Source organism: Telopea speciosissima, chromosome 7 (genome assembly GCF_018873765.1).
Source record: "Telopea speciosissima isolate NSW1024214 ecotype Mountain lineage chromosome 7, Tspe_v1, whole genome shotgun sequence".
NCBI classification, from domain to species: Eukaryota; Viridiplantae; Streptophyta; class Magnoliopsida; order Proteales; family Proteaceae; genus Telopea; species Telopea speciosissima.
The window spans coordinates 13,460,454-13,485,956 of record NC_057922.1 but is presented as its reverse complement, the minus strand read 5'-3'; the positions used below and the strand labels follow the sequence as shown (position 1 = coordinate 13,485,956).

Below are 25,503 nucleotides of genomic sequence, written 5' to 3'. Positions count from 1 at the left end.
GGCACATAATAAATTTCAGACTTAAAAAAAGCAATTTGCAGTGTGGAAACATTTGATCTTTCAACCCTTTCAACCAATTGCAGTTGCTGCCCTAGTATTGCAAAGTGTGAAAGTATGCTTATGGGGATCCTTGAAAAAATAATTAGCATCATTGGGTGATTATCAGTACTTGATTCTTTTCCCAGTTGGCTTCTTATTATATTTACTGCCATTAGAAAATGACCAAGGCAATGGATAAAAGCATGAAAAGGCTAAATTTTAGAGAAAAGCTTGAAAATTAGAATAAGAGATGTTGTAAGCTTAGATTAAAAGTTATAAATGATCTAGTTATATATGGTTTGTGCTTTGCAGAATTGTAGGAGACATATTTGGGCTCACTTTGTCAATTGTACAGAATGTCGTGTTACATGAAGTTGAGTACAATTGGTATATGGTGAAGGAAACAAAATTTGTTGACAAGGATACATATGGCTACTTGGACATGATCTCGGATATATATAATGGAGTAATCAAACATGTCCCCACAGGACATGATGTGATCTTTAAAGTGAAAGCCATACTCCCGAATAATGATGAAAAATTGTTAACAAATGATGTAGAGGTCTATAACATATATGATGAATTTGTGGTGAATCCAGTTAGATTTTTTGTTTATGATGTGCAACATAGGCTGTCTGAAACTGAAGGAGTGTATACAATCAATGGGCATCCCAATCACATTGTTTATAGAGAACAACCTCGGTCAGCTAGAAGGGAAAAACAACCAGTGAGAAGGGGTCCAGTTGTATGTAGGGCTACTACTAATGCCACTTGTAGTGGTAATGGGACTGCTGCTGCTACTGCAAATGCTCAGCCTACTAGTAATGATAATTCAAGGGCTAGTAGTGTTGCCATTGGATATACACGGAGTCCTAACAGAACTGATGCAACTCCCATGGGGTTGAAGGATAGTGATCAGTTCTTTGAGAAAGTACCATGTACCGAATGGGTTTGACTAAAGATGTTGATGTTGATAGCCGAGTGATGGTGCGATGATGAATGGGCATAGAATAGTAACAATGAATGGGAAGAAGAAAGTGAACAAGAAGATGGTTCAAGTGATGAAGATGATGTAGAATATGAAATAGTGAAGATTTGAGTGATGATGATTTAGATGGGTATGATTCTGAAGAATTTTATGGGCAGTTTTTCAATATAGATGTAAATGAAGATGAGGGTGAAGGAAAAGTGAAATTGCAGTTAGGTCAGGTATTTGATAATGTGACCAAGTTCAGAGCTGCCCTCCAAGATTTTGTGGTGCAAGAGGGGTTTCAAATGCAATTCAAGAGAAATGAGAGAACTAGAGTGACTGTAGAATGTGCAGTAGAGGGTTGTATTTGGAGAATCCATGCATCACCCATTGTTGATGGTGTGACATACAAGATAAAGTCTTATGAAAGTAAGCACATCTGTTAAAGGAAACAGTCAATTAAGCATGCTACAATTCGTTGGGTTGGAAAAAAAATTGCTCCTCTTATCAAGGCTAATCATGAAATGAAGCCCAGTGCCATTAATGAGTTTCTGCTTCAGAAATATTATATTCAACTTCTTTACCAACGGCTGTACAGGGCACGTAGGATTGCTCAAGAAATCAATGAAGGTAGCTATGCAAAATCCTATGATCGATTACCTGCATATGGTGGATTGGTTCTGGAGAAAAACCCTGGGAGTAAATTCATAATAGAGTATGAGAGTAGACAAGAGCATGAGTTGGACACAGTCAATCCTGTGTTTTTTAGAGTTTTTATTTGTTTCAGAGCATGTGCAAGGGGTTTCTTGAAGGGGTGCAGACCATTTATAGGTCTTGATGGATGCCACCTCAAGGGCAGTTATGGTGGAGTGTTACTGTCTGCTATATCAGTGGATGGGAACAAAGGGTTGTTCCCTATTGCATATGCTGTAGTGGAGGTTGAGTGCAAAGAAAGTTGGCTGTTTTTTTTGAATCTGTTACATGATATCATAGACCCGGATGATGCTAATAGGATGTTGACTTTCATGTCAGATAAACAAAAGGTGTGTATACTATACTTTCTTATTAAATCATGTCAATTGGTTAATAATGTATAATAATAGAGTATGTAACTGATATATAAAATGCATGTTTATGTTTGTAGGGTCTAGGAGATGCTATTGCTTCAGTCTTTCCTAATGCCTACATTAGGTGTTGTAGTCGCCATCTCTATCAGAATTTCAAGAAAAAATATCCAGGTGATGCATTTAGGAAACACTTTTGGACTGCGTCTTCAGTATGTACTGTGAATCAGTTTGAAAGTGCAATGAATGACATCATAACCATGGATAATACAGCATATGAGTGGTTGATGAAAGATCCCAAAAGCATGTGGGCTAGACATGCTTTTGATACTGGAGCGAAGAGCGACCATATTACCAACAACATGTCAGAGTCATTTAACCAATGGGTATCCACCATCAGGACAAAACCCATTCTCACCTTGATTGATACCCTTAGATTGAAAATCATGGATAGAATGTATCACAAGTTTCAAAAGGGTCAAAGCTTCCAGTGTACACTTACACCAATGGTGAGGAAGAAAATAATCAAAATCCAGGAAGCATCAAGGGACTACATTAGTCATGGTGGTGCTAATGATGAATTTGAGGTAATTGAGCTTACTGGAAGAAGGTGTGTGGTGAAATTGATGAAATTGAGACAATGGTCATATACTTGTAAAGTTTGGGATGTCACTGGACTACCTTGCAAGCATGCTGCATCAGCAATTGCAATGAGGAGGTATCGAATTGAAGACTACTGTGATGCATATTACACTGTGGAGAAATACATGGAAGCATATAGGGAGATGATCCATCCTCTAGACGATTTGACTGATTTGAGAGAAGATGGTCCTGTTGGTGTGGTTTAGCCTCAAAGGCTGAAGAGGATTCAAGGTAGACCAACAAAAAGTAGGAGAAAAGATCCTGATGAAGCACCTACTGGGGAATCCAGTCAGAGATCAACAAGCCTCAGATGTAGCAGATGCAACATGGTAGGCCATAATAAGAGAAAATGTAAGGGACCTCCAGTAAAGGTTAGCAGGGCATCTACTAGTCGGATTGTTGGTGTGAAGGTATAACTATAACTATTTATGCTTCAATATATACATGTCACACCTGTATTTGCATGTTTAACTAACCATATATATTTATTGCTTATGTAGATAACTCATGATAATATGAGCCAGGGTGATATCAGCAATTCTCAGAGAGTGACCAGGTCACAGTCTTCTTCAGCTACCACTGTGAAGAGTAGCCAAGCAAAGACACGAGCCAAGATGGATGCAGCTGCAGCAAAGATTAGAGAAAAGAGAAAGGCAGCAAAGAAGAAGAACTGAGACTTTCTTTTATTTAGTTTAGTGTTATGCTGTAGTGAATTTTATTGGGGTTGTTTGTATTATGACTTTGAAGTGGATGTTGTGTTTGTAATATGTACTTTGGATTGGTTGTGGTACTTTGAAGTGGATGTTTTTTCAGAATTTGTATTAACAATTGGGTGTGATAGATGGTGTTAAATCAAGTGTTCCCATGGGATTGAATGCATATTACTATGGTTTTATTTTTCAGTTATTTTCAACAGGGATATTGTTGCTCTGCTGCTTGGCTTCTGTCAGTTGCTTATTCTCTTGCTTGCTTGCTTACACTTCTCCTGACTCACTTGCTTGGCTGGTTTTTTTTTTTAGCTTGCTTGCTTGCTCTTTGTTTCATTTTGATTGCTTATAGCTTGCTTGGTTGGGTTTTTTTTTTTTTTTTTTTTTTAAGCTTGCTTGCTTGCTGCTGCTACTGTTGTAGCTGTTGGTTGGTGGTGGTGGTGGTGGTGGTGGTGGTCTTCTCAGGGAAGTTGGAAGGATAGTGATCATGAGTTGGGTGAGAATTGCTCTGAGCCATGACCCATAGAAGCCAAATCCATTGTGGTTTTGAGGTGTGAAGCTTGGCTCCTATTTGGTGGTGTTTTAGTTGTTTGTTTTTTGAACCTTTGAAGGGATTCAGATGTACCTACTGGGGATCTACCACCTATTATCTTTGACAATCCAATCCATAGAACATCAAACAAAATGTAATAAAACTTCCATCTATTATTTTATAATCATCACTACAAAGTTAATAACAGACAACACTAATATAAATTGAACAACAAACATGATTACAACAAGCATCTTGTGCATTTGGTTCACTGTGCTCTTCAACTGGAACAGTTCATTCTCACTTCCACCAACCACAGGGTTGTTAGCAACAGGGTTGTTCCTTGCTGACTCTATCAAGGGAGTTGACCTTGTTGGAGCATCATTTGGGTACACCCATTTCCAAAAGTTATAGCCATCCACTTTACATTTGTAGTATAGCCTTCCTGGATTTTTCTCCGATTCCGATATCTTCACTATAGCTTTACGTTCACAGTAGCATTTCTTGTTCTCAAATTTGATATAACCTGAGGTACTGTTTGTACTAGAAGCTGAGGCCATTCTTATCTGCAATAGTGGAAAAAATGCAAAGTGTCAAGAACATATTCCGGTTTCACTCTAGTCGATGGAATCAAAGTGGGAAAAATTCAAAAAATCTAGAATGAGAAGATAATATTAACCAGGAAATTTTATCCTTCTCAGTTGGGGAAAATTATAGGCTAGGGTTCCATTCTCTTCTCTTACGGTTGATATGCAGAGATAAACAACAGAAATCAAAGTGTCAAGAATATATTCCGGTTTCACTCTAGTCGATGGAATCAAAGTGGGAAAAATTCAAAAAATTTGGAATGAGAAGATAATATTAACCAGGAAATTTTATTTCTCAGTTGGGGAAAATTATAGGCTAGGGTTCCATTCTCTTCTCTTACGGTTGATGTGCATAGATAAACAACAGAAATCAAGTTGCAGGAAGAATAGAGGTTAAGGGATTTACTTTACTCACCTTAAAGACTCTTCTATCGCAGAAATTTCAGTGACCGGAGAGAGAAGTCAGAGCTTTGCAACGGTCTGAAGATTTCACATGGGGCAAATTTACATATAGGGAGCTTCAGATCTTACATGGGGCAAATGATGTTAACATAGAGGAGCTCCAGATTTCACATGGACAGATGTGTTTAAATAGAGAAGCTCTTCATCAAATCGCCTGCAACTCCTCCAATGGTCTTCGGTGCAACGGTCTTCTTTGAGTTCATCTTCTTTTCTAAGGTTGAAGAAGATAGAAGGATATAAACGTAATTTCCATCTTTTCACTTTTTCATCAAACATGTATAAGGGTATTTTTGGGATATAAAAGGATGACATCATCACTTAACTGTGGACTCTAATGGGACGAGTGTTCCATCCGTTTTCTGGATCCGTATGTAACATTTTAGTTTTCAGGGGGACTACATGACATGTCTGCAAACCTCAAGGGGTCTACTAGAGGTTTACTCTAAAAATTATTCTATTTCGATTTAACCAGATAAAGTAAACAGTTATTGCAAAGATATCAACAAAGAATTGCAATTCCAATTAAGAAAGAAGGTCGCTATTAAAATTTAAAAATATGGGAAGTAGCTTTCTGTCCGGGAGTTTGCTGTCTTTTCATATGGGGAGGAGGGAGAGAGAGACACATGAGAGTGCTGATCTAGGCCACACTCCCGGACAGAGTTCTTTTTCCCTAAAAATATTAACACACATGCAAAGAAATGAGTCACCAGCAAGAGGTTCAATCCATAAACCCAACTCTCCTGCGGCCCAAAGTCTTTTAGTAAAGTTAAACGATAGAAATTAGTGCCAAAGCTTCCTTTTCTTTCTTGCAAAATACACACAAGTCATTCCAATTTTGATTTGAAATGGATGCCATCCAAAACACCTTCCATAGAAAGAATTTAATTTAAGGATGAACACGCAACTTCGAAAAGAAAATCCACCATTTTCTACTACCCAACAAATTCCCTCTTATACCCAACCCAGAATCCTTATGTATAGTAGCCACTATATATTCCTCAGTACGCAAAGCACTATTTTTAGAGATCACACGTATCCATTTGTCAGCACAAGAGATAGAGGGGATATGGACCTCTAGAATTTTATGAACCACCGTATATATTAGGCAATAAACTATAAAGCAACGACACATTTCAACTCCTATTGTTATTGAAATCTCAAATTAGTGTTAATATTATTATTATTATCATCATTCTTCTTCTTCTTCTTCTTATTATTATTATTATTGGTTTTGGTTGTCATCATCTTTTTTTTTTGCTAATTGTCAGCAAAAAATTATATTATAATGATAAAACGATTGATGTAAAATATATGTCTAGACATTCCTAGACGGCAAAAATAATACAAACTTGTCTTATAACTCCACCTTCGACAATGCCTATCAATAGAACACAATTTTATTTTTTTTTGATAAAAACAACAGAACACAAGATAAATAAATATAAAAAAAAAAAGAATTAAGGATGCACATTTGGCATGACCATCAGGAGAATTCTCAAGACAATAAACAGAAAATTATAAACTTCCCATAACATAATTGAAGAATTTTAATTAGTAGCAATGGGAGAGCCCCAGTCTCAATAAATAAGAGGAGAGAGGGTGGCAGCCAACCCTGCTAGTCTGGGTGACCCCAAGTCTTCTCTCTCTCCTCTCTCTTCAATTTTCTTGTGAAGAAATTCATCTTTTTATTTTCTAGGAAGATTTACATGTGTGAATCATTGGGCAATTGTGATCTTCTTGGATTGTTTAAATATCATATGATTACATGAAGAATGAATTTTATATTGATTTTTTTTTTTCTGTTAATTTAAATTAAAAGTCTTATTTTACAACATTTTTGTGCAAAAATGCGCTTTTACTTCTTCATTTTTAAAGGTTTTTTTGGCAATTTATAGTTTGATTTCTTCTTAATGGATAGCCCTCTTCGCTCATTAAAAGGAAAACCAACTCTCCAATAGAAAGGAAAAATAATTTATTAACTCATGTGAGAAAATGAGATTCTTGGTAACTATAATGATAAGAAAGATAACGAATTTTTACTTAACTTGATTTTTAGATGCAACAATAATGAGACAAGAGAAAGTGAGAGAGAAGATTTAAATCATGCAGAGAGACACTTTAAACTTTCTTCTCCCTAATCTATCTTCCCATAGCCTCTTATTTAAAACATAAAGAGTTGCACAACACCACAAAACCCTTCACATATTTTAGTGATCGAACATTTGACCTCCTAGTTCTGATACCATGTTACAACTGTTTATCCCGAGAGTTCAATCTATTTAAGAAATGACCACAACAATTTTTAAATTCCGGATAAGCATTCTGGTGGAGGGAATTGATGTCTTGACCGATCCGTGCAATAGTCATAAACCATATGGTTCACTCTAACCCACCGGTACTTTCTGGCCTGATATGGGTTGAGCTGTTGGTACGATGGTCCATCCCACCAATTGTTGGAATTGTTATTACTACAACCAGCTGAGCCAACAACAACACAACCCTCTATATCGAAATCCTTGTAGTAAGCATAGAAGGGAGCCTTGGTCCAATCGATCTTTTCCAATCCTCCACGTGTAGCCCAATTATCGGCTTCCCAAAGTGTTGAGTAAATCCCCATTGGTTGTGAGTTTGGATATGGAACTCCCTTGGCTTCATTGTTCTTGTACACCCTTATTGGAACATCATCCACGTAAAACCTATTTCATCACAATAGAGGTGATCTAAGTGAGTCTAACTTATAGCTTAACATGGAGAGAGAGAAATTTTAATGAAAAATATACCATCATCCAATAATAAATCAAAAAACATAAATCATCACTAGTTGGAGCGAGCTCATTTAGCTCCCAACATGCTTCTCACATGTAGGTAGAATGAGACAGTGTCATACACGTGAAAAGATATACGTGAGGGGAAGAAGTAAGGAATCATAAACTTCTGATACCATGTTAGAGAATCCAATCAAACTCTTAAGAAATTAGGTGGAGAGTGCTCCTCAAGTATATGAAGATACTAAGGATTTGAACAAGTCAATATGAGATTGTAAAACAATCACCATAGAACCAACCCCTTGTTTGAAATCTAGGGCTTCAAAAAGAAACCCTAGGACTGACTTAAAGTTGCCTTGGTTCCAAAAAAGGGCCGGTCTAATGGGTGGTCCCTTGAGCAAGCTATTTATTCCTCACGGTCTACCTATTTTATTTGAAGTTTAATTTCAATTTTCCGTTCCATTATCTTATTGATTGCTTCCAACTCCTTTTGTGGCCACAACATTTAAAGCAGCCTAAAGTCACCATCTCCCATCTTCAGAAAGCAAACAAGGTGGGCCTTTGATTACCCACAGACAATGTTACTTTATGATTATGTCTTTCTTAAAAGTTCACTTGCTGGCCCACAGAATGGGCTTGGGCTTGGGGTTACAAATAGAAAGGCCGAGGAAAGTGGCTTTAGCCAAATTACCATTTTATTTTCGCAAGTAGTTTGTCTTCTTGTTGTTCTTTTTCTTTAAAATCGTAATTTCCATCCGCATCTGGGACAATGACAGAAAATGACTTTTCTGTCCTTTACACAAGAATCAGAACGATGGCTAGTCTATTGTGTTGCCATCTTATTCATGGATCACAGACATAGACAATACATTGTACCTTAAAGGCCTCTCTCTCATCCATCACTATTCATTCACGGGAAGAGAATGGCTTTCCCTTAGTTATGATGGTGTACTAAAAAGTTGAAAAAGTTTCCTACCTCATCTCCCCTTGTGGCTCTACCACTTTATATTCATTTTCTCCTTATCACTATTCTCCAATCTAAGTTAATAGTTTAATCCATGATTAAATTTACGGAAAAAGAACGCTAACCGGTTGCGTGATTACTATACCCAGGTATGGGAGTGCGCAAAAAGACCACTCAACCCTAGTGAAATCAATAATCTCATCCAAACCAATACTTTTGTGCGTATTCTCATTGAGTTTTGCGCTATCGTAGGGCTACATGAACAGTTAGCGTTCTCTTGCCCTTAAACATATTAAGTTTAAAATTAGGGAAGAATAATGATATCTGGTCACGTGGCCCCTAAACTAGCGTGGAGCCAATGGGAGCATGCGCAGGGGCATCGACTAGGAGGTTTTTTCATTTTGTAAGGGTGGGGCAATCATTTCAAGGGGTTGTATCTGGGCAGACTACACGCAACCAAGTAACATTCTTTTTCTTATAACTAAAATATGGAATGAACAATTAAATTACAGATGTTAATTAGTTTCATCAAGACTATACATTTTATAACAACAACAATAATAATAATAAACAATAAATAATAATTCGACAAAAACAATAGTATTAATTATAATAATTCAACAAGTTTTCCTCATTTGGGTATTATTATTATTATTATTATTTTGTAAAAGTGTTTGGATATTATTAGTGAGCATCAAAATGAAGTTGGAAAGGATTAATGCTTACACTTTGTATAGCAAGAGAGAATTTTGTACAACTTTAAAAACCTTACCAAGCTCTCTAGTCTATCTACTAATGTTAGAGGCAGTAGCTATCTTGGGGTGAAGATGCATACAGCACCATGGATAAGGTATTAGTATCGTATCAGCTGATACATAACATGATATTGATACCGACACAATCCAGATACAAACTGAGAAGATCGGCCAAAAAATGGTTTGGTTTCTAAATTTACATCCGATACAACCCAATCTATATCGTATGCAATATCAATTTCGATGGTAACCGATACACATAACGATTAATTTTTTTTTCAATTCCCTAAAAATGCAGTGCGGTGCAATTCAAGGTTGAGAGCTCGATACGTGAAAGATGCTAAATCCAACGATGCCAAACTCAATTGATCCAGTTAATTGTTTTTTCTTTCTTCTCAAACTTGACACCATTAGATTTAACATCTTTCACGTGTCGAGGTCAGCCCTTAATTGCACCGCACTGTGTACTTTTAGGGAATTGAAGAAGATTTTTTTCGTATATATAACCCTAAGCACCACACCCCTAGAAACCACACATTCTTCCAAGTAATCTTTTACCATTGGCCCTACTTCAAATATAGGAACTGGTGCCCATTACAACTTGCATTCGTCTTGTAGCTTTTGTTCTTATTATAGACCCCATCACTCGAAACCCACAATAATAACATCATTTAAGGTAGTACAAGATAATAATAATAGAAAGAAGAAAATTTTCAAACATTTAAATTTTTTGAAAGCATGATTGAGCTTAAAGTCTGTACTGCATGTAACCTGTAAATCCCATAATTTGGACGGTTCCATAAAGCAGAAGAGTTATGGTCTTTGTCCTGGGTCTGGCTCAGCCAGAAAAGGATTCTGTTCAACCGTGGCAGGAGCTGGAGCTTCTAGCCCTAGTAAACGATAGCAAAATCAGGGGTATGGTGGTCATTTCACTGGTGGATCCCACATGTGAAATGACCACCCCTGTTTTTGGGGTAGTTTCCGAGCGCTGGAGCGTCCAGCTCCGGCTGGCCAGGAGCCAGGTCCGGGCCAGACCTGGCTCAGTTCTTTACTGCTGCCCACTTCAACTGAATCAGTGATCCAATATGAAGTAGAGAGAGAGAGAGAGAGAGAGAGAGAGAGAGAGAGGAAAGGGGGAGAAATGAGTAACTTACACAATGTGCTGGTGATTCCAGAGGATGGAATAGTTATGAAATTCTGCAGAAGGGTCGAACCAGAGATTCACTCTCTGTTCTCTGTTACCTTTCCCTTTTGCAAACACATTTGTTTGAACCGTGTAGGGTTGCCCTGTTCTGTTTCCCAAGAACTCAAAGTCCAATTCATCTCGGATTTCGTTTGTGTCTGAATTCATCTACATAAGAACAAAAGGGAAGAACAAATCAATGTAAAAACTTCTCATTAATAGGGAAAGAAGAGAAATCAAAGGATTGAAATGCATGGAGAGTGAATTGAAAAAGATTAATATACTCACATAGAAGGCTGTGACAGTCCCTGCAGAATCCCCTGGAATCAACTTTATATTCATGCTTATTCGTCCGAACATATATTTGTTCTTGGATGCAAACCCACAACCTTCGACAGAGACGGAGAGAGTTAGCAATGGAGAAATAGAGAACAAGAGAGAGAGAGAGGGGTTTATGGAGTATACCAGAAGTTTGGTCAAGGAGGAGTTGAATTGCAGTGCCATTCTCCATTTGCTTGATATGGGTTTCAGCCCATGTGATGTGGAAATCCTGTAAAAAAGTTGCAGGTCTCCCCATTGATGGATTGGTGAAGAACATTATCTCCACAGAGAGAACCAGAAGGAGAAAACCTAATATAGAATTTCCCATCTTTTTAGCTCAGATATGAGAGAGAGAGAGAGACAGCTCTACAGGAATGCAATTTAAGCTCTAACAGGAGGGAGAGGGTTCTTTACTCTTTTATACACAGTATCGCACTCAAAAAAAAAATGATATTGTGATATATATAATCTGGTCAACAGTCAATACAATCGGACGATTAGAACTGTTCTATCCATGCAGATGCATTTTCGCTTGTGAACGAGATGAGAGATTCTAATCCTAGGGTTGTAGCAAGCAGACCGTAATGATACTGTGCTTGCAGTAGGGAATCACAAAAAAAAAAAAGTTTGATCAGCCGACAGCGTTGTTAAAGCATTGGAAAAAGAGAACCTCAATCCAGCTCATTCGGGCTTTTGTGGATCCCAGTGGACCACTACGTGGTCCCCACCAGTATACCCTTGTAGACAGTTCTACTTTTCCAAGATGATGGTCTATTGTTTTACGTTGGTACGTCCTTGGCTTTGTGCCACATTTCTGTTTGAAATCTGAATCACACAATCTAATTCAACACAAGCATGACACGTGGATTGTTTTTATTATCTCAGTAAAGAAACTAGCGGGCCTTACATGAAGATGCCATTTGATGGTCGCGAGCTCCTCTCCAGCGAGCGCCCCACCCAGCGAAGCATCTTGTGGCTGGGCTGCTGGGCATGCATCAGGATGTGTGTTTATGTGAGATTTGATACGCATCCAGCCAGCTCAGCCATTGGATGTCTCACCGGATACTTCCTAAGTGCTGGGCTCGTTTGAGGTGAGACGGGGAGCCAAATCCAGACCTTGATGGTCTGAGCATATTGGATTGGAAGCTGCTTTATCCCATCCAAAGATAAGATGAAATGGTTGCATTCAATGACTACTTTCTTTTTCCCAAGACACTCACATTCAATGTCTTTAATGGAATGGGATGGTTTTGAACTGGGTTATAAATGACACTTTCATTCATAAGGTTTTCAATCTTTGGTTTCTTCCCAAAAATCCATAAGTTGAGGGTAGAAAAGAATTTTAAAAAATAATTTAAAAATAACTTATCATTACGTAATTATAAAAAATTGTCATACTTTTTTAGTATACAAACTATACATGTGAAATGACAACATTTATCTTTTTATAGGGAATTTTTTTTTTTATTTACTAAAAACATAAAAAAGCAAGATTACAAATTTGTTGATACCCTATCAATAAAAAAATCCCTTAATTAATAGTTATAATTTATGAGGATGGTCGTAATTACTAAGAAAAAAAAAACAGTGATACTTGATTATTTGTATACTTGGATAGATATATGAGTTTATCGTACAAAAAAAGCATGGTTTAGATCGAAGTGAACCAACTAAAGGTTTCAAAACCAACCCTAGATGAGTTTAAGATATGGGCATCTAAAGGTGTTCCAAAACCAACCTTGGATGAGCCTAGCCTAACCCAATTCTACTTGGAACTAACATAGTTCATAAATGAACCGGCTAAAACGGTAAAATTTGACAATCGACAACTATGGATGTGTCGACGTGTAAAAGGCTCGACTCATCAATGAGATTATATCATTCGACATTATCTTTCGTCCAATGGTCCCTTCAAAATGTCGAACAATGCCTGTTAAATGTTGACTTTGCCGGGTCCATACATCAACAGACAAAAAATTCTATTTGACATATTAAGAGTCCGACTTGATATTGAAGTCAGCTCATCGACATGGCTTCGTTGTCGAGCTATGTTTGATCAACGCTTACTTTGGGAATATTTAAGAATGCATGGACTTTATTATTTTAGATTTTGATTGCTATTATTTGTAAGATTTTGTTTTTGGAGGCCATGAATCCATCTAGGTTCATTCTTTGACATCCTTTAAATATGATAAACGTGACTATTTGTCCGTTCTTGATTGGCCAAGTCGTGTTGGACCCCTATTGTATCATTAATGAAACATTAACTCATATATGGGATGCAAATTGGGCGATTTGAATGAGTTTTTTTTACCCTAAACATTTTAAAGATTGTGTAATTCTTCTTAAATCTACAAATACTAGCCTCTCCCAGTCTCCCACGTTTTCAGAGATCTTTTGGCAAATTCTTGTTTTACAAAGTTTTTCCTTGGCTAGAGAGAAAATATTAAGAAACTCGTATGGGTGAGTTGAATCTGAAGTTGAGGCTTCTCTCCTAAGTCCAAAGCAATCTCTCCAATCTCCTATTTATTCTGGTCTTCAATTAGCTAAAGTTCTAAACCTAGTTTTTTTGTTATTTTTATCATCCAGATCCCATTTTTCTTCTTTCTTCACTTGTTTTGTAAACCCCAAAGGATGTGTGATCATGCACCCATGTTTGGTCAATTGAACATGTTGTTTGTTACTAGTTTTACTCTTGATTTAACTTCAAATGTTTTTCTCTAATTTTAGGGATTTTTTTTTTAAAATAATTTTGTTAAGCTTTTCAGCCCTAGGGCGTTTTTGGTAATTTTCATCATATTTTATGTACACGAAATCTCATGTTCATTTTGTCATATTTTCATTATAGGAATTAAAGATTTCATCAGCTCGTTTGATTCCTTTTCGTTCTCATGATTTTTCTTTCACTTTTTATGCATTTAGGTTAGGGTTTGCGTTTGAGTCCACATTGCATGTTTCATGTTGTATATATTATTTTTCTTCTTTTTATATACTAACCTTGCACCAAATGCTCCGGGTATGTGGTTTTATCTTCTCCTTTATTTTGTAGCCAAACCTTACACATATGTGGTTTGTAAACCCTAGCATTTACTTAGTTTAATTAGATGCATGCATTTAGTTTAACCAAGTAATAGGAAGACTGATTTAATTGGATGGATGAGGGTGTCTTACACCATTCTCAGACCATAACATTGACTCGTACTCAAATCGACGGTTTGACCAATCCCCTATTAGGTGGTCATGGAGTCAACTTTTGTTTTGTGCGTCCTAGACCCTAATATAGGTGATGACTCTGATTCAATTTCCTCTCTCTTCCCTAACGGGATGAAGTAGAGGAAGTAAAGGAAAAGAATATTCTCATCGGCATCTCATGTTTCACACTCTCTTTCTTTTAAAAAAAAAACTGTGAAAGAAAATTTCAGGAAATATTTTTGTAAATTAGATATATTTACACGTAAAATGTAATGAAATTTATCTTCATGGTCTACTAGTTGGAGTCACATGGAGCGATGAATTGATCTATCCAATCATTGGCAAGGTAAAGCACCCCTTGATAATTTGATTGTCTACATTTTAAATATTAAATTATGTCTTAACCAAATGGCTCATCATTTACTGGATATTCTCTCAAGCATTTTAGCTATCAAATTAGTGAGGATTGATGTAACAATTCTAACCCTCCGACATATAAGGGACATCAAATGTTGATTTCAAACTCAATCATATGGCCCACCATACATTGAACATTTCTCTCTATCAATCTCAAACTAGTAAGATTTCTCGAGGATGGCATACGTGTAAAAAACGTTAACTAGCTATGGCAGGTTCAGGTGGGCTGGCTTGACTCCCACATTCTGGGTTAGATCCAACGGTAGCTGGGTGGTGCTAAGGGGGACCACCCATTGAAAGAGCTCTTCAAGGCAGCCAAAGTTCCTGGTCCGTAATCTTGGTATTGGGATTGGATAGTATCATTCAGAATTAGGTCAAATATGATGAATTTGTCTCTATTTTTTTTTTACTATTTTACCCTTGTATATATTGGTGTATAGGATTGATCTCGAGATCGGTCTTGGTCGATACTGCTCCAGCCTGGCTAATATCGACCGATGGTCCCTAGGGCTTCTGAAAAACAATGGTTCATCAGAACCTGGTAATGTCCATTTCAGTTTTTAAAACTATGTATGGTGCTTGGTGGGATATGTATAGATCCATCGCTTTCATAGTTGGGCCCCAACCCTAACAACTCTTTTACGCCTATTGGGCCCAAGTCAACGAAAAAATAAACCAACCCATTGAGACCCCTTAAAATTATTAGGGATAGCTCAAAGGGTAAAGAGAAATCAAATAAAATAAAGATGGGACAAAGATCGCCATCCAGTCGTGCCACGACAGTCGCCTCTGTGCCTTGACATAGGGTGTGTGAATAATCGTCATACCCTTGGTCATTTTCTAGGTTTTAGAGAAGTGTAACGATCATTTTATGCACCCCTGTGTTAGGATGCAGTGGTGGAACGCAATGTGCATCGGGTGGCTCTCTCTTTAGAAATAAAGATGAAACAAAATTAATTCAAGGCACATTTTACACGTTTGGTACAAAGGCATCCAATAGAATATTGGGAAAATTACAAAATTATCTATAATTGCGTTTCACATTACAAAATTGACCATTCAATCTTCAGTTTAACCGTATTATCTAAAATAAACATTTGCAAACAAAAGTAGCCAAAACAGTGTTTTCTTTCATCTTAGTATGTATTATGACATTTTTACCCCCCACTTTCCTCTTCATCTTCTTTTTCAATCGCCACCGTCACCGTCACCCAGAAACCCTAACCCTAACGAATTGAAAACAAATTAAATCAAACTTCACCCAGAAAGATTTGCAAGAGCACTGGAAATCATTCAAACGCTTAATCCATGATCTAAAAAAAAATCCAATTTTTAATGAAAACCAGATGGTAAGATCTAAAATTTTAACTCTTGCGATTCGAACTTCGTAGGGAGGATCTAGAATTCCAAAGAGCGAGAGAGAGAGATGTACGAATTCAAGAGCGTGAGTGAGCAAAGGAGAATTAGAGGAGGGAACGCTTTACCCAGGGTTGAGCTATGGAGAGAACAAGCTTCGTTATGGATTCATACGGAAGGTATACAGAATCCAAAAACCTTTTTGCCCAAATCTATTCACAACAATCATCTTGTACACTCCCATCAATGAACTCCTTAGGGGAAGTTCCGGGCCTATTGCTGTTCTTCGCCTTCTTCTTGCCCTTGATTATTATGTGACCATTGTTCATTTATCACCAAAAACATCCGTTGTTGAACTTCGTATTTATTAATGGGCTGTTTCACTGCATCCCTGAGTATCACTACAGGGTAATTTGTGCAAATACAGAAGGAAAAATTGTACTACAAGATGGTAAAATCTAAGAAGAGAAAGGGTAAAACTACTGCAATAAGCTCCTCTGAAACATTTTGTTTACTGGTGATGGTATTCGCTCATACAATAGAATAAAGAACGCATTCCTCAACGAGGGATGGTTTATATGAACTCATATTTTGATTCAACCTACTAGGATTTACGATCAGTATCGTGCCACCATTCTTACCCAACAAAAAAAAAAAATTTCGTACCACCATAACCCAGAAATCCAATTAATGTTAGAGGTGCAGGAGGAGAGTTGAAAAAGGACAGCGTGACCATCCGGACGACGAAACACCAGTTTTAGAAGAAGGGCAAAATTGTCCAATTTATAGAAGGTTGCGTACAAAAGTTACTATTTTAGCTATTTTTTGTAATACCAATCTTTCATATTGTTATATTAATTAAATGAAACATTAGCTAGTTAGTTTTGTAAAGTAAAACTTGATTCTAGCTAATCTTGTAATTTTCTCTAGAATATTTTCACAGTGGATTTTTCACAGATGGCACGTGACTCATTAAATACAGAAAAAAAGCAGACGATGACTCCTCGCTACATTATTACACTGCACCACTACAATAATACAGAGTGGGGATCTGAGGGCGAGAAGAAGACGGTCGACTCCAATCCAAGGTTTGATACCGATTCGATCCACTCGTATGGATAAGGGTAAAAAGATTAAAAAAAAAAAAAAAAAAAACTTCAAAATTTCATATAAAACAGGGGAAAAAGTGTTATATTTGTCAGAGTTTGAGCAATCCTGATCCGATTCAGTCGATACCAAGATTACCGTAGACGATAATGATTCACATCCATCACCGTGCTGAAGTAGGAAAGGAGACTACACCATAGCTACACTGAAGCATTCCACTAGTCTGAAATTCACTTCACTATTGGAGAGTCTCAAACACGAGACCCTTGCATCACATCGAGATGTCTTTGAATTCAGCTCCCCTGCATGTATGTACATGTGATAATTATGAAAAGAAAAAGAACAAGTGGTTGCCTCTCACATGTAAGTGTGCTGATATTCTCGACGTCTTTATCCACTAGAGGTTTATTGAGAGATGGTAACTCCTCAAAAGGAACCTTGAGCGCTTGCTAGAGGTGTAAAAATTTAGACCACCTTGATTGAACTGACCTAAATTGATCGGACTGATTTCTTTATTGGTTTGGTACTAATTTTAGTTTTTAGAAACCAAAATCAGCCGGACTATACTGAGTTACTGACCGAACCCAACCATTTGGACCAAAAGAAAAAAAAATCCAATAAAATGACATAATTTGAATTTTTATTTTATTTTATTTATACACAAATCAAACCGATAAGAGATCGTTAAAAGAAACTAACAGACCGAATCTGCATGAACTGACCGATAACTATCGGCTTCGGTTTGATTTTTATAGACCAAACACCTTATTAGTCTGGTTCGATCTCGTCTTATATTACACAAAGGTTTTAAAAAAAAAAAAAAAAAACTGAACCGAGCATTTGACACTCCTAGCGCCTGCATTCACGTGGCGGACCCTGAGGGAAACGTTTAAAATCAGAGCAATAGTTGTAGATCATGTAATTCTTCTGCACCCATCTGAGTCTCCTCCGGTTCACCGGGTCAAGCTGTTGTGACTGCCATGCGTTGTTGGGTACAGAGTAGGTAGAGGTCGGTGTGCAGGAAGAGCTCTTTGAAGACCAAACACAGGCATCGGCATTGAAGTTCTTGTAAAAGGCAGTGAATGGTGCTTTGGACCAATCAGTTTTAATAAGCCCACCTCTAGTTGCCCAGTCGTCGGCGTTCCATAAGCTTGAGTAGATCCTCATGGGCTGGTTTTTGGGGAAGGGTATCCCTATTGATTCTCGATTCATGAATTCTCTTATTGGAATTTTATCCACTAAGAAGCTGAAAGAAAAAAAAAAAGAAAAAAAAAACATATATAAGTGTCAAAGTATTAGAGTTCAAATCAGGCTGCCCTAAGTCCAAGGGAAACGCCTCTTGCGTTGTGGTGACTGACAGTGTAATAGAGCATTAGCCTAAGTCCAAGGAGAGGTCACGGGTCGTTCGACCTGAAAAGAGATCCTCTCCAGTGTTTGTTCGCCCAAAGGTTGGAGGCACTCGGGATGCGTGCCCGAGCGCTCCCAACCATCAGATGCACGTAGGAGGATGTTTGACAGCCTTATTTCCCCCTCTACCCCTCCCTTCTTTTTAGCCGCCCTATCTTATTGGAGAGGGGGCACCTACCTAGTGACCTAAGGGTCCTTGGTAGGATCTGATTTGAAAAAAAATAAAAATTTGGTCCTATAAGAAATAACTAAAAGTTTTGAACCGGAACTTGGGGCACAACTCGGGTCAAGATATAAGAGACTGTGGCTTTGGGCTCATGGTTTCAAATATTGGTATCAAATTTGTCATATCCACTACCATATCGACAAAACAATTTGAGGTTAAGGATAAAATCGTCTAAAAATCAAATTTAAAAAAAAAAAGAAAAAAAAAGAAGGGACAAAACTATTAGATCCGGATCAATTCATATCGGTATCATATCATTATCGGCCACGACCGATACCGATATTTTAAACTATGCTCGGGCTTGGACCTATTCCAAACCCAGCCAGCCTGAATAGAAATAAGTTTGAGTGGCTTGACCCTACTGGTTGGACCCGGTCCAGTTTTTAGAAATTAGAATGTTGGGATTTAAGGGAGCAGGGAAAGACGTGGCATGTGGGGCTTTTCTTACATGATGTTTCTGGGATTCCAAACAACGGAATAAGTGTGGAAATTCTTGGTGGGGTCAAACCAGAGATAGAACTGCTGTTCCCTGTTCCCTTTCCCTTGAGTGAATACATTAGTATGTAGGATATAAGGATCTCCACTTAGATTTCCAAGGAATTCAAAATCGATCTCGTCGTGGTTGAAGCCTTGTGATGATAACTGTAACATGTAGAGAATTGAATAATTAAGTTCATGAAAACTCAGAGAAAGAATTGAAGAAAAATTTAAATAGAAAGAGATTAATGGATAATATATAAACTGGTAATTAACATACATAATAAGCTGTGACAGTGCCAGCAGAGTTACCAGCAACAAGCTTGAGTTGCATATCAATACTTCCAAACAGATACTCACTGTTAGATCGGAATCCAGCACCTGATACCCTATCGAGGGAGAGTGTTAGAAGCTGACCTCCATTGAATATCTTAGCACGATGATCTCCCCATGTAATTGCAAAGTCTTGGAAGAAATTTCCAGAAGAAGAAACTATTAAAGAACTACTAATCACTACTAAAAGAAGAAGTAAAGAAGATGGGATAATCTTTGTCATATTATGTATAGTTTGATCGAGTAGTGAGAATGTGTTTTTGAGAAGAAATTTTTATATTTATATAGATAGAGGTGAGTTATAGAGGATTAGGAAGGAAGGAGGAGGAGGAAATATCCATGAAATCGAAAGCTGGCAACAGCTATGAGCATAGTTTTTGAAAGTGACGCCTTTTTTGTTTCTGGGGTAACGTGGTTTTGGATCGTATAGGGGGTCGGTAGTGGGACCCTACAAGATGGGGATGGAATCACTTTCATAAAACAGCTGTTCTTTGTTCTTGTGGGGTCTACTTAATGGGATTTCATCAACCACTTCGGGTATGGTTATGGTCCACTAATTTCGACTTGGTCCCCCCTTGGGCATCATGGGCCCGAATCCAGAACCACTAGTTTGGAATTTCATTTTGGGAAGGGTAGGGCAGACTGCAGAGGCAGCTTAGGCTACGTCACTACTCTCTATCAAATCAAATCAATTAAACTTAAACCCGACCGACACATTCCGAATTGAATCTATTATCTATTGAGTCGGCTTTGGTTTGGGCCTTTGGGGTTCTATTGAACCAGCTGAAAACTGGACCACACCGAATCAAAAGTAAAAACCGGACTGAAATTGATGCCAAAAAAAAAACGATACAAACTGAACCCCTCTCCCCCACCCCCCCTCCCCCCAAAAAGAAGAAAATAATGTTTTTTTTAATATGATTGTTTGTATATATACATGGTAGATTGTACTCGAACCGAATCAAACCCAATATCAAATCGATAAAGACCCAATAAGAGAAAATTAGATTAAACCGAACCCAAACTGATCGAAATCAAAACCAAGCCTTGTCGATTGTCATTTGAAATCGGTTCAACCTGACTGAAACCGAAATGAACTGACTGTTTGACATCACTAACTTTGTGGAGACAAAGTGCTACTACAAACATGCCCTACCACTACCCAAGCTCTCTATATATAGAATCAGCAACCCTAATTTGTTATAGGGTTCACATCCCAAATGACAAAATTCTATCAGGTCATCCAATTATATGTCAGTTTGATTTAATTAGTCGAAAGTGTCACCTTTAAGTAGCTACAAAATTATTTACCAATAAGTATATAATTAAATGGTAATAATTAAAAGGGAAAAGGAAGGCCACCCGGTCGTGGGCTGTGACATCTATCTGCACCCAGAGTCCAGACACAGTCGGGAGCAAAATGATTACCCCAGCCCCATGGAAATGTAGGGGTGTGTCAGTCATTTCGAGTCCAACTGTATTTGCGCGTAGGTACACGCCACAACGCACGACCGGATGGTGTTCTTTCTCCCTAATTAAAAATCCATTGAATAACAAAATAATAATGTTAAAGTCCCTCCACTTAACATCACATAACAAGCGTGTATGAGTATGGAATATGAATACCGTTAAACCGACCTCATTGAAACGGTTACATTAAAGAATCTCGATTGATTGGAAATAAAAACTTTTGAAAAACATTTAGAAATGTAATGAGTAAATCAAAATAATACATTAAATACATTTATAAACTCTTTACAAAACTACCACCGAGCTCAAAATTTTGGTCCAATTACAATTCTATAATTCTTGCAGGATATTCATCATATTCGGCAACTGGATTTCTTGTTGAGCATCTCTTCCATTCACAGTGAACATGTATTAAGAATCAAACGTGCCAATATATAGCCAATGTAGACATCAACCTTTAGTACACCAAAATGCCTAAAGTGTAATTGCAATGGTAAGGACCTCTCAGATAAAGGGACCAACAACTATCATAGAGAAATTTGTTACTTCAAACAATGTACAATAGTCCATGCAAATTCTCAGATGATTCAGTTCAATGTACATACAATATAAATATTCACACTTTATATCCTTGAATCACATTAAAAAATATACTACGTGGGAACCATAGGAACAAATGCTTAATTCTGTCCGAGCACTTTAAGGTGTATAACCTTGGGACAACATATCACATATCAATATTGTAAATTAATCTAATATAATTACAGAAAAAAAGATCTCTAGTTGGTGGTGTTTCCTATATCCTCTCATAGGGCACCGTGAGATGAAGCCTTTGCCCCCTGGGTAGATACCCAGGTGTGCTCACCCATTGGCCCAAATGCTTGTGTAGAGACCATGCAACCAAGTAGAGATCTATTGCACTTTAATTATTTTAAATTAGGTTTGATAGACAAATATATCTAATAATCTCACACTTGTACATCAAATCCAGTGTCCTGCTTTTTTAACATTCATGTTCTCAAGATATTTATCAAATATATTTTGCTCTAGTTCCTTTATCAAAGAATCTTATAAATTTTCTACAGTGTCAACTTTGGCAATTCAAATACCATAACATTGTATGATCTCCTTAATGAGATGATACATTTGCTCCACTTGCAGTGGAGCTAGCTGTTGACTTCTATTTAATACACTTCCATATGACTGTATCTCCTTCCAACATGAACACCATAAATCAAGTAATATTTACTTCTTCTCAAATACTTGAGAATACACTTGACAACAATCCATTATTCTTGTCTTGGGTTTGATTGATATCTACTCAACATTCCAATGTTTTGGTATGCTTCTCCCAAAATATAGGGATGCAGATCCTATATCTGGATGCAGGATCTATGCAACCAAACAACATTCTTTTCCCTATAGGAATACATAGAAATTAAAAAAAAAATGATGGAAAAAGATAGCCAGGCATTCATAGCAACCCTAGGTTGTCTAGTGAACCCAAAAATAAAAAAAGAAAGCTTGAAGAATTCAGAGGGATAAATCTCCACCAAGCTTTGATACCACTTGTTGCGGCAGGTAATGTCGAATTAAAATTTACTCTACAAACCGTTCCTCGTAGGCATTAGACATTTGAATTATAAAAAAAAAGGGTTTTAGGATTACCTCTTTGTACCACAAGTGCAGTACTTCCAATGGAATATGACACTTGATCACACGTCTTTTTGCAAACGAGCAAGTTCCTATGCTAAATGATTGATAGAGAATTCAAGCAATATAATCAATCTTCACACATTAGGGATCAAAATCATAATCTCACAAAGAAAACAAAGTGTAGTAGGAGGGTAGTCAGAGAGGCTACTTCAAGCATTCCCTATCCCCTACACAAGCTCTCTCTATATGGAATGAAAAATCTAAACTTGCAAAAGGGATCACGTGTCAAGTGGCAGAATCCTATTGGATAATCCAATTAGGGTTTCCTTACATGAGTCAAACTCAACATGTATAAATAAATATAAAGGAGAGAGAACGCTAATTGGACGTGTGTGGTGTGCTGCCCCTCTACCTAGATACAGGGACGGGTGAAATAACTGTTGTGGCCCCATAGAAAGACATAATTTTCCAGGTGTGGATAATTTGAACCATATGAGATGCGAATAATTTGGTTTATCATGGGAATATGTTAATTAAAACCATACCAACCTGGTTTTGAGCTGGACTAGCTACCTTTTTATGTTATGTGACCTGATCCGTATCCTTCAAATTGTCACCAATATTATCATTTCCAAAGGCCATTAAGATCTACATATACAAATTGGTTCTTCTCACATATCTCACTTGGTAGAACTAATTATTGCAGCAAATTCAAAAAAAAAAGAAAGGATATAAACTAAGAAATCCTTACAACATTTTGATATAAAGGAGTAAATTTGAGAGAATAAATATTTGAGTTGTTTTTGCCTCTATGTGAGTGTGCATTCAGGTGGGAGACCTTGAGAGAATCGCTTAGTATCAGAACAGTAATTGTAGATCATATACTTCGATTGGACTCGTTTCATTCTTTGTTGGCCTGTTGAGTCCAGGCCTTCCTTTAACCAAGAAGTGTTGTTGGAGTTATTTGATGATGATGAACAGGAAGAAGACCCTGAACTACTCCATATGCAGGCTTGAGAATTGAAGTTCTTATATGAAGCTACGAATGGAGCCTTACTCCAATCTGTCTTGACAAGTCCACCTCTTGTTGCCCAATCATCAGCGTTCCATAGACTAGAGTAGATCCTCATTGGTTGGTCTTTCGGGTATGCGATGCCACGCGATTCTAAGTTCTTGAACTCCCTAATAGGAGTGCCATCTACTGAGAAACTGAAATAAATACATAAAAGAGAAAGAACGGAAAATATGTTAGAGAGAGAGAGAGAAGGTGTAACGCAATGGTTTCATACATAGGAGGGCAACGCAATCATTTCATGTGAAGAAAAGAAAGAGAGAGAGAGAGTTTGGATCAGCTCCCTATGTGGGGAGAGTAACTCCTCTCCCCACATAGGGATCCACACCTCCCTCTAACTTGTGTCAGACCCCATGGACAGTGGATCTCCACGTGGGGAAGTCCCACATGGGGAGAGGATCCAAACACTGTACGTATCCCCTCCCCTCTTGCAACTCAGAGAATTTTTTCTCATTATTAGATCATTCCTTGACCTGCCTCCATACATAACTGTCCTTGTACAATTCGAGGGCTGTAGAAAGGTGGAAAATTATCTCCTCTAGTTCCCTGCTTGACCCAGTTACCCCAGTGCCTATAATAAGGGGGAGTGGACCCTACCCGACTAGAGTGTTCAAGCAGGGGTAGGGTGGTTATTGTGCCCCCTTTATTACATGCGTTGGGGCAACTGGACCGGGCAGGGAACTGGAGGGGACAAAGATCCGTAGAAAGGTAGCCCTAATTGTAAATTCAAGAGGGTCAAGGGCAGCCAGAAATGAGAGAGGTCTTCTTAGCATTTTTAAGGCCTTCATAGAGGTCATCTCTTATGTTGCAAAAAAGGCCAGCCCATGAGAAATTCGGCCAGGCCCAGGCCTAGTCCCAAGCTCAATCATATACAAATTAAATTCATCATTTTCAAGCCCGGCCCAAGTTAGGGTATTCGGCTCTCTTCCCGCCTGTGAAATGATCCAAACACCTCTGTTTTAGCTGGGCTAGATCCTCCAGCTCCCACCACGGCTGGAGGAGAGCCAGGTCCCAAGTTGGGACCCTAAACAACTGTAGGTCAGTAGAAGTTTTACAGAGCTACCCTCATGATACCATTTCCATGCTGGTTACTATAGAGAGAGAGAGAGAGAGAGAGAGGGAGAGAGAGAGAGGGTTCTTACAGTATGTGCTGAGGGTTCCAAAGTATGGAATAGGAGTGGAAGTCAGCAGTAGGGTCAAACCAAAGATAGAACTGTTGCTCCCTATTGCCCTTCCCTTGTGTAAAAACATTAGTGTGAAGAATATAAGGATCACCACTAAGGTTACCAAGAAATTCAAAATCGATCTCATCGTGTGTAGACCCAAGAGATGAAAGCTGAAAACATGATGAACCAATTCAAGGAACTACACTTATTAATCCCCTAATCACAAAACAAAAATCATTTTACAGTGATGATTAATTAAAGTATTAATTTAAAATCATGCAATAATTAAGCTAATTAAATAAGCTAGCTTACATAGTAAGCAGTAACCGTGCCGGCCGAATTACCGGGAACCAGCTTGAGCTGCATATCGATCTTTCCAAATAGATATTGATTCTTAGACTTGAAACCAGACCCAGAAGTCTTGTCGAGTGATAAGGTGAGAAGCTCTCCATTATTCAGGAATTGAGCTCGGCCATCACCCCATGTGATGTCAAATTCTTGTTGAAAATTACTAGCAAAGGAGGAAGCCATGAAAAAGCTAAACATTAGAGAAAACAAAAATAATATTCTCGTGGAAGCCATTGTTGCAGATATGGAAGCAGAGAAGCAAAGAAGATTAGACAAATTGGTGAA

At 37.8% G+C, this 25,503-nt stretch overlaps 3 protein-coding genes and 1 long non-coding RNA gene across 5 annotated transcripts in view; 1 reads left to right on the top strand and 3 right to left on the bottom strand.

Annotated features, from left to right (window-relative positions):
- Positions 1-25,503, bottom strand: part of LOC122669334 (probable xyloglucan endotransglucosylase/hydrolase protein 23) — a 26,179-nt gene extending 676 nt beyond the window's left edge. The window contains exons 1-4 of one of the 2 annotated variants that reach the window (XM_043866082.1): positions 25,183-25,503; positions 24,847-25,040; positions 23,442-23,841; positions 18,167-18,176 (exon numbers count right to left, since the gene is read on the bottom strand). In XM_043866082.1, coding sequence (XP_043722017.1) covers positions 23,442-23,841; positions 24,847-25,040; positions 25,183-25,452 — 864 coding nt within the window. In that variant the 5' untranslated portion in view covers positions 25,453-25,503 and the 3' untranslated portion in view covers positions 18,167-18,176. Of the gene's footprint in view, positions 1-18,166; positions 18,177-23,433; positions 23,842-24,846; positions 25,041-25,182 lie in introns of those variants that run through there. The other variant, XM_043866081.1, reaches the window with a different exon arrangement.
- On the top strand, positions 145-3,994 carry LOC122669335. Its single transcript, XR_006333996.1, has 3 exons — positions 145-155; positions 3,463-3,467; positions 3,915-3,994. It is a non-coding gene; the product is annotated as an uncharacterized LOC122669335 (long non-coding RNA).
- LOC122669332 (probable xyloglucan endotransglucosylase/hydrolase protein 6) lies at positions 6,439-11,381 on the bottom strand. The gene is made up of 5 exons (XM_043866079.1): positions 11,136-11,381; positions 10,959-11,059; positions 10,642-10,838; positions 7,294-7,699; positions 6,439-6,458 (listed from the first exon to the last, which is right to left on the bottom strand). Exons 1-4 carry the CDS (start codon positions 11,317-11,319, stop codon positions 7,306-7,308), a joined length of 876 nt encoding a protein of 291 aa, XP_043722014.1. The 5' UTR covers positions 11,320-11,381; the 3' UTR covers positions 6,439-6,458; positions 7,294-7,305.
- On the bottom strand, positions 17,896-19,729 carry LOC122669333 (xyloglucan endotransglucosylase/hydrolase 2-like). Its single transcript, XM_043866080.1, has 3 exons — positions 19,454-19,729; positions 19,145-19,338; positions 17,896-18,309 (listed from the first exon to the last, which is right to left on the bottom strand). The coding sequence occupies exons 1-3, from the start codon at positions 19,727-19,729 to the stop codon at positions 17,913-17,915; spliced, it is 867 nt and encodes a 288-aa protein (XP_043722015.1). The 3' UTR covers positions 17,896-17,912.